General features: G+C 34.4%; 1 protein-coding gene across 1 annotated transcript; it reads left to right on the top strand.

The window, feature by feature from the left end:
* Nucleotides 1-4456: 4456 nt before the first annotated feature.
* Nucleotides 4457-13832, top strand: LOC122891588 (NKG2-A/NKG2-B type II integral membrane protein-like). The gene is made up of 6 exons (XM_044227356.1): nt 4457-4643; nt 5043-5120; nt 5785-5826; nt 6364-6512; nt 13383-13486; nt 13715-13832. Exons 1-6 carry the CDS (start codon nt 4457-4459, stop codon nt 13830-13832), a joined length of 678 nt encoding a protein of 225 aa, XP_044083291.1.
* Nucleotides 13833-14247: the final 415 nt, after the last annotated feature.

Raw genomic sequence — 14247 nt, 5'->3', positions numbered from 1 at the left:
ACAACTTCATCTATAATTGCATTTATAAAAATAAATTACTTAACAATAAATGTAACCAAGGGGGCGCAAGTCCTATACTTTAAAAACTATAAGACATTGATAAAAGAAACTCAAAAATGACAAAAATCAGTAAATGGAAGATATACCATACTTATCAACTGAAGAATTAATATTGTGAAAATATCCACATTATACAAAATGACCAATGGCTTAAATGTAACCCTTATGAAAATACTTTTTTATACCATACACAAAAATAAACCCAAAATAAATTAAAGAATTAGATATAAGGCCCAAGACCATAAGTATGTTAAAGGCAGGATAGGCAACAAACTCTTGGTCTTTATTCTTTCAAGTGTGTCCTCTCAGGGAAGGACAACAAAATAAAAAATAAACAATACATAAAACTACAAAGCTTTTACACAGCCAAGAAAACCATCAACAAAAGAAAAAGGCAGCCATCTGAATAGACAATATTTGCAAATGATATACCCAACAAGGAGTTAATAGCCAATGTATATAAAGAACTCCTACATCTCAACACCAAAAGAACACAAACAAGAGATTAAAAAAATGGGCCAACAACCTGAATAGATACCCTTTGAAAGAAGATATACAGGGACACCTGGGTGGCTCAGTTGGTTAAGCGACTGTCTTCAGCTCAGGTCATAATCCCAAAGTGCTGGGATCAAGTCCCGTATCAGGCTCCCAGCTCCATGGGGAGTCTGCTTCTCCCTCTGACTTTCCGTCTCATGCTCTCTCTCACTCTCTCTCTTGAAAATTAATAAATAAAATCTTTAAAAATAATAAGAAGAAGATATACAGAAGGCCAACAGACACATGAAAAGATACTCAACATCACTAATCATCAGGAAAATGAAAATCAAAGCCACAATGAGGCATCACCTCACACATGTCAGAATTAAAAACAAACAAAAAAAAAAGAAATAACAAACAGGTGAGAATGTGGAGAAAAGGGTACCTTTGTGTACTGTTGGTGGGGAATTTACATTGGGGTAGTCACAATGGATAAGAGTATGGAGGTTTCTCAAAAAATTAAAAATGGAAATGCCAAAACATCCAGAAAATTCATTCAGAGTTTCTACTTGAAGAAAATGAAAACATCCATCCTATGTTTATTGCAGTATTATTTACAATAGCCATGATATGGAAGCAACCCACGTGTCCATCTATAGATGCATGAATAAATGGAAGCTACACACACACACACACACACACACACACACACACACACACAGAGAGAAATACTACATAGCAATGAAAAGGAAGATTTTTTTTGGTCATTTTGACAATATCGATGGACCTAGTGGATTTCATGCTAAATGAAGTTAGAGAAAGGCAAATAATGTATGATTTAACTGATAATGTAGAATCTAAAAACAAACAAACAAAAAAAACAGAAACAGACTAATATATAGAGAAAGACAACAGTGATTGTTATGGTGAAGGTGGGGTGGGGTTGAAATGAGTGAAAGGAAGTATGTGGTATAATCTTTCAGTTAGGAAAAAAAAGTCACAGGGATATAAAATACAGCATACAAAATGTAGTTAAAACACTGAATTGTACTTCACACGTCATTTAAAAGTTGCGCCTGGGTGGCTCAGTGGGTTAAGCTGCTGCCTTCAGCTCAGGTCATGATCTCAGGGTCCTGGGATCGAGTCCCGCATGGGGCTCTCTGCTCAGCAGGGAGCCTGCTTCCCTCTCTCTCTCTCTGCCTGCCTCTCCGACTACTTGTGATTTCTCTCTGTCAAATAAATACATTAAAAATCTTAAAAAAAAAAAAAAGTTCTTTCTCTGGCCTTTCCCCATTTTTTTCACTTAAGTGGAAGTTTCAAAAATTACATTCAATTTTTCCCCTGACATAGTTAACCTTAGGGATTTTTCATTTACCAAACATTCTTATTAAAATATAAGTGATTAGTTATCATTGGAGGATTAATAACCAATATATTAATAATTATTTAATACTCAAATCTCTGGCATGGTTATGTTTTTCAGTTTTGTTCAGTGTTGTATTCTTCCCACAGGCATTTAGTTTTTTTCATTAAAAACCTAAATAACTTACTAACAAATAACAAAAACTAATTGCAGGTATATTAAAAACTAAGACAGAAAAATTAAAAAGTATGGAATTTATATATTTGTGAGTGACAAAAAACTGATTATAGCAAGTTTTCAAAATTTGTATCAAGTACCACTAAATACTTGTTATCGGGATTATGATTTAAAAATATTTTCGGTGTAATAGATGTAACATAGCAAGAGCATAAAAGAAAGGAGTATGTAATGTCAAGATTTAGCAACCTCATCTAAAAGTAGAACTTAAACATCTAAGACATTTTTCACAAGGCCTAAGTTCTCAATATTTGTGAGTCAGAAGGAAGCAAGTTAACAGCCCAGATGGTCAAGTCTTTGACCCCAATATCTTGTGGAACATAAAAACTTATCAGAGGTACTTACCAAGGGACAAAGTAAATTATGCAATATAAGCTGAAAGTGTCGGACCCTCTAGAGGTGTGTGATGAGATAAAGAGTCTTCAAAATAGCCCAAGTGTAAGAATTTCCTGTTCAAATTTTAACTGACACATTGATGAGAAATCTACTTTTTCCACTATTGCTTCACTCTGAGCTCTCACAGGGCTGGCAGTCTGTGAAAACCACAGATTCTGTTTACAAGACTAACCTGGTCTCCCATGGGAAGATGCCTGACTTTCTGGCCAGCAGAAGGTATGTGTCACTTCTACGCTGTCTCTCTCCTAGCCACCACACTTAGTGGGAGACACAAATGCTGGATGGGAGGCACCTGAGGCACAACTAATATGCAGACAAATCACAGAGAACATTGGTACCTTTATTCCAACATTTCGGGGTGACAAACAAAAATTAATTTGAAATATATTGGAGAACTTAAAATATCCAAATTCTTGGATGTTTGCACATCAATATAATTCAAGTGAGATCCTATAAGCATCAAAACTAGGAAACTCAATTTGGATTTGTCATCAGTTATAGATATAATTAAATATATTTTGTATATTTAGCTGAGTCTTTAAAAAAAGATTCTTAAAGTGAATCCATCAAATCATAATGGTCGAATGTAATTCCTGATACATTTGCTTACATGAAGGAAAGTAATTTGATTTTTTATAAAAAGCAAGATTTGTGTAAAATCCTAATTTAAACTTAAGTATAAATATTCAAAACAAAGCTTGGCAAAAATGATACTCAATACTGAAAGACTCCCATCTAATGAATTTTGTTACTTGGTCTAAAGAATATGAATCAGTAATGATAAAGTGGCTATTGTGTTACAAATAATTAAAATAACTGTATATAATTGAGAGCTTAGAAAAGCTAGGTGGAGTATTAAGTGCTTTATAGGCATTATATTTTACATATTTTAATTCTCACTTTAGATCAGTAAAAACTAGATAGCTAGATAGGAAGTAATTGTTAAAGATCATATATTTTAAGTTTCAGAGCCATGAGTAGTTCCAGATTTCACTAACTGCAGAGCTCATTGAATTATGAAATTATATTGATTTGATTTATTAGAATTCTTTATACAGCTAAAGCTACCCTTACTGTCTTTGACATTCATTGAACTTTCTGTGGTTTGTACCAACAGTGTTCCTCCATAAATAATCTACGCTTCTATTTATCATTTTACGATTTCATATCTTTATCATTAAATCAGTTGTCAATTTCTAGTGTTATATAAGTACTTTTAAAAAATATAGTTTGGTCTTTGTTTTCAGTGTTGTTCAGGTTTCCAATAAATGTAATGTGTCATGTGACATTTTCCAAGTCTTTCTTTTGAAATTTAACAATTTCTCAGAACTATACAATTATTCAAAATAAAAATTCACTTGATAGTACTGCATTACCTTTTAGTAAAGAAATGTATGTTTAAATAAAAGTCATTTACTACAGGAAATTCCTATTTGTGCTAAAACTAGTATTCCCCAATCTCAGAGCACTCAATTTTTAACTAATATGGACTTAAAAATTGTGGAAAAAGTAGATGTACCATTTTTTTCTAATGCAGCATTTAAATTTTAAACCAGTTATCCTAATAGCGTTGACATGGTTCTGTGGAATCATGATTACATTATAATAGGACATTAATAAGGACAATATTATTCATGAATTCCTTTCTTCTCCACAAATTTATAGCTTTATCTTATTTCAACAAATACTATTGTGTCAAACATAGAATAGTGTTGTAAAACCCCTTATTCTATCATAAAACACTTCTTCAAAGGCCTAAGGAAACCAGTACCAGATTTTACACTTTCAAATGCAAATGAACTCACTCACCCACACTCCACTCAATGTGACTGTCCCAGCAATCTTGTCATCGCATACACTCTTCATCAAGTCCTTCAGTACAGTTCCACTCAGCCCTGTGCCTGACACCACGCAGCTGGAGAGATGAATAACGAAGGAGTTACCTATGCAGAACTCAGTCAGGTTAAGGGTTCAAGAAGACAGCAAGTGAAAGCTAAGGGCACTAAAAGCTCCACTTCAAAAATTGAGCAGGAAATAACATATGCAGAATTAAATCTTGACAATGCTTCTCAGGACCTTCAAGGGAACGACAAGAAAACCCCCTGCAAAGGTAAAACATTTAATACATACTCGGTATAAGTGTTCTATTATATGCAGTTGGGATGCAGGGGCGTAGAGAATGAGTAGGGAATGATATCCCCTATTTTTCATTTGTGAGGATCTGTGTGTGCAGCTGGAATACGGTATTGTAATGGAAATCCGAGGACTAAATTTGTTCAGCCATTGCTTACTGAGTCTTTCCCATATCTCTTAGGGTAATATACTTACTGCAACTGCAATGGTATATTCTGAGAAAAGATTATAATGGTAGATACGGATTGGGGTGCAAGTTTCATATGTGATTCCCTGAACATCGTTGGTTCTCTAATATATTATTTTCTTAAAGGATTGTTACTGCTCATCCTTTCTCAGTGTTTTCAATTCTCCTACTACTTATCTTCATGTCCAGGGAAGCTCATTGCTGGCATCCTGGGAATCATCTGCCTTGTCTTGACGTCCACTGTGGTTACAATAGCTGTTATTCCCTGTGAGTAATGTTTGAATGTCTACAAGGGAATTTTTCACTTTAATGATCATCAGTGCCTGGAAATACTGTGTAACATTATGGAATTGAATTATCTCATTTTAATGCATATATGCTCTAAGTTAGAAAAGCTTATTTTGCTTTTGTGACATTAGAAATAACAATAATGTAGAGAGTATTAAAATTTGTTCAGATTCCATAACTCAAAGACAAGTTATAGCAGAGACCTTATTGAGGGCCGCCAGGGTGGCTCAGTGGGCTAAAACCTTGGGTCATGATTCCAGGACCCTGGGATCGAGCCTCACATCTGGCTCTCTGCTTGGAGCCTTATACCGATTGGGCTCTCTGCTAGGCAAGAAGCCTACTTTCGCTTCTCTGTCTACTTGTGATTTCTGCCAAGTAAGCAGAGACCTTATTGAGAAATACAGAAATTAATTCTTGAGATTGCATAAACCAAGTATTATAAGAAATGGTGATATTTGGTTCTTTAGGCTTTTGAAACATTTTCCCCACATGTTCATTACCTACTTAATGGGCTAAAATCCATTTTATTATGGATTTTTCTAATTCTAAACAATACACCAAATTTCAAACTAAAAAACTCAAATAATTATGATTTATTTGGTTTAATATTAAGTATGTATGAAGATTGCTTTAATTTTTCTAGCAGAGCAGAACCAAACATCCCAGGAAACAAGGATCTCAAAAGGTACAGAATCATTTTAAAAATTCTAATATTATTATAGTTTCTATTTTATCTCTATCTTAGGCTAGGAAAAGATGATAATAGATTCTTTTGGAGAAAATATATCAGAAAATCATCTAATAAACTTTCAGAAGTAATGATTATAGGAGACTGCTTATTCTAATACAATAATCTGAAGAAATAATCATTTAAATTCCCATATCCATTATTACCAATTGCCTCAAATTTCCTCCTGCTATAACAGAAGAGAAAAATCATTTTACTATTCTAAAATAGTTGCTTCCTTCAGTGACTCTCAAGACATGTAGGGAGGAATATTCTTGTGTATTTGCTTTATATGAACACATAATTTAGAGAATGATAGCCTAACCATTCTCTGTTGAGTGTGTGTAACCATATTTTTTTCTATTTATACCATCCCGTGAGAGTACATGGATGTGTTATGCACATATATGTGTATATATATGTGAGTATGTAAATTAATTTGAATTTGTTAATATTCAAGATTCTTTTGGATGATATCTCATGATCTTTCTTTAGCTTATCATTGTGGGCATTGTCCAAAAGAGTGGATTACATACTCCAACAATTGCTATTACATTAACACTGAAGGAAAACCATGGAATGAGAGTTTGATGTTCTGTGCTTCCAATAACTCTACCTTGCTCTCCATAGATGAAGAGGACCTGGTAAGATTTCAAATGTTTCCAGTCCTTGTCATATTTTGGATATGAGCTCATTTCTGAGTTTATAAGATGCAAATAGATTTTTTACTCTGTGACTTGCATTTTTACTCTGAAATTGGATTCTTTTAATGAGAAAATTTATTAATGTTACTCTAATTCAATTTACAATTTTGGTGATTGTTTTGGACCTATTTCAGAAGTTAGTCAAAGTACATGAATATAATTTCCTATCTTATTCTCTAGAATTTATCTGTTTTTCTTTATTTCTTTATTCTTTTTTCTTTTTTAACCCTTAAATAGAGTTTATGACCATTTTGGAATTTATTTTTTGTGATGCTCTGTTTGTGATGCTGTGAGATAAAATTAAAGATTATACTTTTCTACATCATTACCTAATTGTAGACTATAATTTATACCAAAGTAGATCTTTTCTTCATAAATGACTTTATATATATATATACAAAAACATATATATGTCACATATGCTCTATTCTACTTTATATAAATCATACAGGTATTAAAAATCTTATATAGATTTTTATATAGAATTTTATGTATAGAATATATATAGAATTTTATATAGAATTTTTATATAGAATCTTTATATAGATTATCAGATACACATATATCACAGTCTACAGTCTATCACAACCCATAGCACTTTAAGTAAAATACATAAACTTACCTTTCTTTACTGTGTCCTATTTATAATTTGCCTAAATATTTCTCTACTTACATTGAGAATCACATGGATATTAATATTTTGCTTCAACTATCAAATAACTTATGACACAGAGGAGAAAGGAAGTTCCATTGAAGCTAATGAAAGTTTTAATCTTTCTTTTGTCCTCTTTCTTCTTGATGATCCAAGATTCCTCCCTTTATTGTTTAATTTCTCTTTAGATAATCCCCTTTATCAATTCTTTCAGAGCAGGTCTGGTGGTGACACATTTTCATAGTTCTCCTTTATCACAGAATGTCTATTTCCGCAGCGTTCCTGAGTGAGAGTCAGGAATAGTCAAAGGTTTTGATTAGAATAATGCATTCTGTTTCGTGAGATTAAGAGTCACTTATGGTTTGTCTCCCTCCCTATCCCATCTTGTTTCATGGATTCTTCTCCTACCCACTTAAGCCCCCATGTTGCATCACCACTTCCTCATATCAGGGAGATCATATGATATTTGTCTTTCTCCGCTTGACTTATTTCGCTAAGCATGATACGCTCTAGTTCCATCCATGTTGTCGCAAATGGCAAGATTTCGTTTCTTTTGATGGCTGCATAGTATTCCATTGTGTATATATACCACATCTTCTTGATCCATTCATCTGTTGATGGACATCTAGGTTCTTTCCATAGTTTGGCTATTGTGGACATTGCTGCTATAAACATTCGGGTGCACGTGCCCCTTTGGAGCACTGGGTGTGGTGAAAAAATAATGAATACTGTTTTTCTGAAAATAAATAAATTGGGAAAAAAAAAGAATAATGCATTCTGGATAGTCAAAGTTTTTTGATTAGAATAATGCATTCAGTGACCAAAAATTTTCCATTTTCCTAGCATATCTTTTCCTTGTTATTTTGACTGGAGAGAAAAAAATGTGTTTTGGACTTTTGTCTGTCCCCATTGGTTTCTGTGGGTTGCCAACCTCTCTGGCACCAGTCTGGGACATGTGAGGGAAAGAGATATTCCAGGGCGCTCACAGCCATGTCATTCCTCATGCCCGGACTGCTGATTTCTGTCAGCTTTCTCATCATCTTTCTGAGTCTATGTTGTCCTGTATGTAATGTCCAGGGGTTTTAGCTCTATTTGGTTGGAGGAATAGCAAAAAGTTTTTCTTCTCTGTCTTTCCAGAACAGGAAGTCTGATTTGTAGTATCAGATTTGTAGTATCTGATTTGTAGTATCCTGGCAGCAAGTCTTTTATTAGATGTATGACTTGTAAATATATCCTCTGAAGTCTATGATTTATCTTTCTTTTCTCTCCAAAGAGTAGAAATTGTCCTGATGAATTACATTTCATTAGTTTCTTCTTTTATGGATCATGCTTTTAGTGTTCAAAGAAATCTCTGGCCTACTTTATGTAATGTGTGGTATATATAATGTGATATATATATATATATATTTTTTTTTTAATTTATTTGACAGACAAGTAGGCAGAGAGGCAGGCAGAGAGAGAGGAGGAGGTAGACTCCCCGGGGAACAGAGAACCTGATGTGAAAATCGTGTTCAGTGCTGGGTTTGCTGTTATAGAGGCAGCACATGACCCAAGCAGTTAAAGTGGCCCCGTCACGTTCCTTCCTCAGAAAATATACTTAGCATCTCAGTATCAAGCATAGCTTTCAACCATGTTTTTGAAGGTCTATGCTTCATCTCAATTTATTTTGTGCATCCATTAGCAAGATGTGTTATAAAATATCAGAATAGACCAAGAGATTATTTTTTGGATTGGAGAATACTCAGCAACTTTTCCATTTAATTCCAATTAATTAATTCCATTAATTCCAATTAATGGTAATTGCTTCTTCAATTTACACCATTTCAGCTCAGGAAAGATTTCATAGGAACATTCTTTCAGATAGAAAGGGGAATCTGTACTTCTAACAATGTCATACTGAAGCCACCTAGCATTGACTTGAACACCAGTTACATGTATTTTTTCCTACACTGTATTCATGATTTCACATTGGTGATGTGAAATGAAGCATTTCTGGGGAATGTGCACCACAGAAATTAATAAATACTTAAAAAAAATGTTTTCTTCCTCCCTCCCCCACACCATGTGCCTGTATGCCAACACAAGTTTGCATCCATAAATGGTATAGATCCAAGTGTATGATATAACGATATAACAATAATAACGATGACTTTAAATAATCTTATCTTCAAAAGCAATTCCAAAAGGAAAATACACATACAGATTATTAAATTACCACAGGTTTACCATTTTTGCTATTCTTTATTCATTGTTGTAGGTTCGTGTTATAATCTAGCATCATCTACTTTCAGCTTGAAGAATATTTTTGGAAGACAGGTCTACCAAGATGAAATTTTCTTGTTTCATGTTTGTCATGCGGCCTTATGCACCTTCTTTTTTTTGACAATGTTTTGCTGAATTTATAATTCTTCCTTCACAAGACTTTTTGTTTTATCTTGTTTTGCTTTAGATTTCTTTTGTGTGAGGAGGAAGTTTTTGTTTTTGTTTTTTGTACTATCAACTCTGAATTTGACATTCCCTCTCTTTCATTTTTCATTGTTTCTGGTGAAAACTCATCTATCGACCATATTGCTATTTTCCTAAATGTAATGACAAGTTTTTTTCTCACTGCTGTCAAGACCTCTTTATGTTTGTTTGCCTTCTGTTTTGTTTTGTTTTGTTTGAGTTCCTGCAACCAGAACACATAACATAAAATTTACCATATTGACATTACCCATATTAAAAAAAAAATGGACCATCTTCTACGCAGCTTCAGGTTTATAGCAAAACTCAGACAAGACACAGAGATTTCCCATATTCCCCTACTGTCTGTATCTATGCATGCATAGTGCACAGACTCCCTCACTTTCAGTATCCCTCAGTGGAGTTATTTATTTGCTACATTTGATAAACCTATAATGACACATTTTTATCACCCAAAGACCATAGTACACTTTAAAATTTCCTCTTGATATTGTGCATTTTATGAGTTTGGAGAAATATGTAATGACGTGCTAAACCATTATGGAGTTACACAGAATAGTTTCAGTGCCTTAAAAATCCTCTGCGCTTCACCTATCCATCCTTCCTTCCCTGCTAAACCTTGTCAAGTACTGATCTTTTCACTATCTCTATAGTTTTCATTTCTCCACACTGGCATATAGTGGGAATCATACACTATCTCACACCTTGTGTTACATTTAACTATATATGCATCTTCACCATCTTTAAGCATACAGCTTAGGGAGCTCACTATATTCACATTGAGCCCAACGGATCCCTAGAACTTTTTCACCTTGTGAAGCTGGAAGTCAATACTCCTTGAACAATAATTCCCCTCCTCCACATACCCTTCAAGCCTTAATAATCACCATCCTACTTCTGTATCTATCAGTTTCACTGCTTTAAATACTTCACATAAATGGAATCATACACTTTGTGTGTGTCTGTGTGTGTGTCTGTGTGTGTGTCTGTGTGTGTGTGTGTGTGTGTGTGTGTGCGCGTGCGCACGCGCAATCGCGCGCGACTGGCTTATTTCTTTTAGCATAATGTCCTGGAGCATGTGATGGGATTTCCTTCCTTTTCAAGGCTGAATAGCATCGCATTGTTATGTATGTACCGTTTTCTTGATCCATTCATCCATCAACTTTTAAGTTGCTTCTAACACTTGACTCTTGTGAATAATGCTGCAGTGAGCATTGGTGTACAATTATCTCTTTGAAACTTTGCTTTCAATACTTTCATGTATTTTCCTACATGTGGAATTGCTGATTCTTTATGTTATTCTATTTTTAGTTTTTTGAAGAATCTCCATATTGTTTTTCACAGTGGCTGACCAATTTATAGTCCCAACAGCAGTGTACAAGGGTCCTCTTTTTCCTGCAGTGTCTTCACTGACTCTTTTTTTTTTGAGTATGAGGTGATATCTCATTGAGGTTTTGATTTGCATTCCTCTGATCATTAGTGATACTGAGCATCTTTTTGTATGGTGTTTGACCACTGACATATTTTCTTTGGGGAAAAAATGTTAAAAAATTTTTAAAAAATTAAAAAAAAATTTTTTAAATTAAAAAAAATTTTTTTAAAAATTAATTCTTTTACCCACTTTTTATTGGGTTATTTGGTTTTTGTTGTTGTTATTGACTTGCTGGATTTCTTATATATTTTAGATATGAATACCTTGTTTGATATATGATTTGAAATTGCTTTTTTAAATTTCTTTTCATTCTGTTGATCAATCCCTTTTTTTTTTTAAAAGATTTTATTTATTTGACAGAGATCACAAGTAGACAGAGAGGCAGTCAGAGAGAGAGCGGGGGAAGCAGGGTCCTCGCTGAGCAGAGAGCCCGATGCGGGGCTCAATCCCAGGACCCTGAGATCATGACCTAAGCCAAAGGCAGAGGCCTTAACCCACTGAGCCACCCAGGTGCCCCTTTGATCAATCCCTTTGATGCACAGAAATGTCTTAGTTTGATGTAACCCATTTGTCTACAATGGACTCTTCCCTTGTGGTCTGTGCTTTTGGTGTCATATCCAAGAAATCGTTTCCAAATATGATGTTGTTTATTTCCCCAACATTCTTTTCAAGGAATTTTATAGCTTTATATCTTTATTTTTAAGGTTTTCATTTATTTACTTGGGAGAGAGAAAGAGAGATAGAAAACGAACAGAATAAAGGGCCAGAGAGAGAAGCAGACTCCCGACAGAGCATAGAGCCCAATGCTGAGCTCCACCCAGGGACTCCAGGAACATGACCTGAACCAAAGGCAGATGCCCAACTGACCAAGCCAACCAGGCACCCTTATAGTTGTACATCTTACATTTAGGTCTTCAGTGCATTTTGAGTAAGCTTTAGTTTATGGTATCAATGTAAGCATCCAACTTCATCATTTGCATGTGGATAGTCAGTTTCCCATCACCATTTGTAAAAGATACTGTCCTTTCCCTATTGAATAGTCTTGGCAACCTTAGCAAAAATGATTAGAAGAAATATACAACTATTTGGGTCTGGATGTATCTTTAAATTATTATTTCCTTTGGGATTTACAGCTTGGGGTTTCCTATTGTTACATCTTGCTGAGGTCAGCTCCTATGCATAGTCTGAAATAGTGTCCAGGGCAGATATAGATTCTGTGGTAGATAACGTGGTCTAATGCTGATAGAGGTGGAAGATATATCACCCATTCCCTGTTTTCATTCTGACTTAAGTCATGTCTTAATCCACTCTGTTCCCTCAAGAGTATTTCTTTGTGTTCTCAAGTGATCTTCAGTCATCTTGGTATGATGTCCTGAGATGTGGATTTATTTTTTTTACTTATTTTTTAGAGATTTTTAAATTTGTTTATTTCTGCAAGAGCGAGAAACAGAGAGAGAGAGCATATGTGAGCATGAGTCACCTGTGTGTGTGTGAGTGAGTGTGTGTGTGTTGGGGGGTAGGAGTGCTCACAACTTGACTAGCAGTTCTCAAGTCTCCTTTCACTTTTACTTTCTAGTGGGTTCATCTTGGTCTCTCCCTGTGCACAGACTTTTTTTCTTTCCCCATCTGCCAAGAATGTATAGAGAGCTCAGGTCAACTCTTCTGTCATACCTTCCCTAATCAGTGTCTTCCCATTATATTTATGGGAGTCAGAGCGATTGACCCAAAGACCACAAGCTCTGACTAAAAAAAAAGTAAGATTTTTCCTCATCATGACTGAGCAAAATTAACACTTTGAGCTAGAAAACCAATGGACCCCTTTGCCCCCTTCCCAACTGCTAACCAAGTCTCCCTGGGGCACCAGCACCATTGCTACTTGCAGCTTCTCCAACTGTAAAAACTACAATTCTTCCTGATCACTGAGCTAGGGTGCTGGGGGGTTGGGGGGAGGCACAGGAGCTGCCCTACACAAGAAAATCACAAGGTGCTTCTTCTTACTTGAACCTCTAAGATTTTTTCCCAATGTACATATTTCACAAAATTTTAAAACTTTTTTTCACTTATCAGAAACCCAAAATTGTTATCTTTGTCAGTTTCTCCTCCTACTTAGTCCTAGTAGGATATATTTTTTAGTGTGTCCAGTGTGATACAAAAAATATAGATATAGACAGATACTATAAGGAAAGAACTTTATTGTTACTATAAAATTCAAACAAGTATAAGAGCTCCTATTTGATTTCTAATAAAATCTGCTTTCTCACAGTATTTGTTGAACTTCTTTCTTCCATCTTCATGGATTAGAGGCTCCCAGAGAATCAATAATAACTCATCTGTGTGGCCAAAAGGCACAACTTTCTTCTCAAAAATGTAAGTTTCCTGAGAATGTTTATATTTTATAATTTAAAAGAATTAATCTTACAAGAAAAAACATTAATATGTGAGCAACTAGAAAACACAAATGTTGCAGTGTTTTCATAGAACAATGACAAGGGAAATATTTAGATTTGTTACTTAACTATTAGTCGAAATAAATTATTTATTCATCAAAATATTATGGTATTTATCACTAAATTAATGTAATTTTCTGTATTTCAGACCAGCAGTATCTTCAGAGAGTGACAAGAATTTTTCATTTTTCATCTTCAGTTCAAAGATAATATCTAATGAATCTTGCTTAGAATTAAGACCATATGTTTGTAAACACCAGACATAAGTTACCTAATTTGGGGATAATGCTCTGTCACCATCTAAAGAACTATCTCTCATTTCTCCAAAAGACATACAATTGCCTTCTCAGAATATTTTTAAGATGTTATTTTTTTAGAGAAATTTTAGGTTCGCAGCAAAATTAAGAGAAAAGTACAGAGATTTCCTTAATTGCCCCGGTCTGCACACATATTGGCCTTTCCCATCTCAGTAACACTCACTAGAATCATTCATTATTTGCAAGGATGAACTTGCAATGATGCATCAAATTCTTCCAAAGTCCAAAGTATACCTGGGGTTTCAACCTTGGTGTTGGTGTCATACTAATATAAAAAATAAATACTCAGGTATAGATCATATATTTCTTAATCTTTTGCTATTTATTAAAATGAATTCTATTTAAATTCTAAATCATAATATTA

This window comes from Neovison vison, chromosome 12 (genome assembly GCF_020171115.1).
Source record: "Neovison vison isolate M4711 chromosome 12, ASM_NN_V1, whole genome shotgun sequence".
Lineage (NCBI taxonomy): Eukaryota > Metazoa > Chordata > Mammalia > Carnivora > Mustelidae > Neogale > Neogale vison.
Note: the sequence above shows the minus strand (reverse complement) of the source record. Positions and strands in the feature narration are given on the sequence as shown.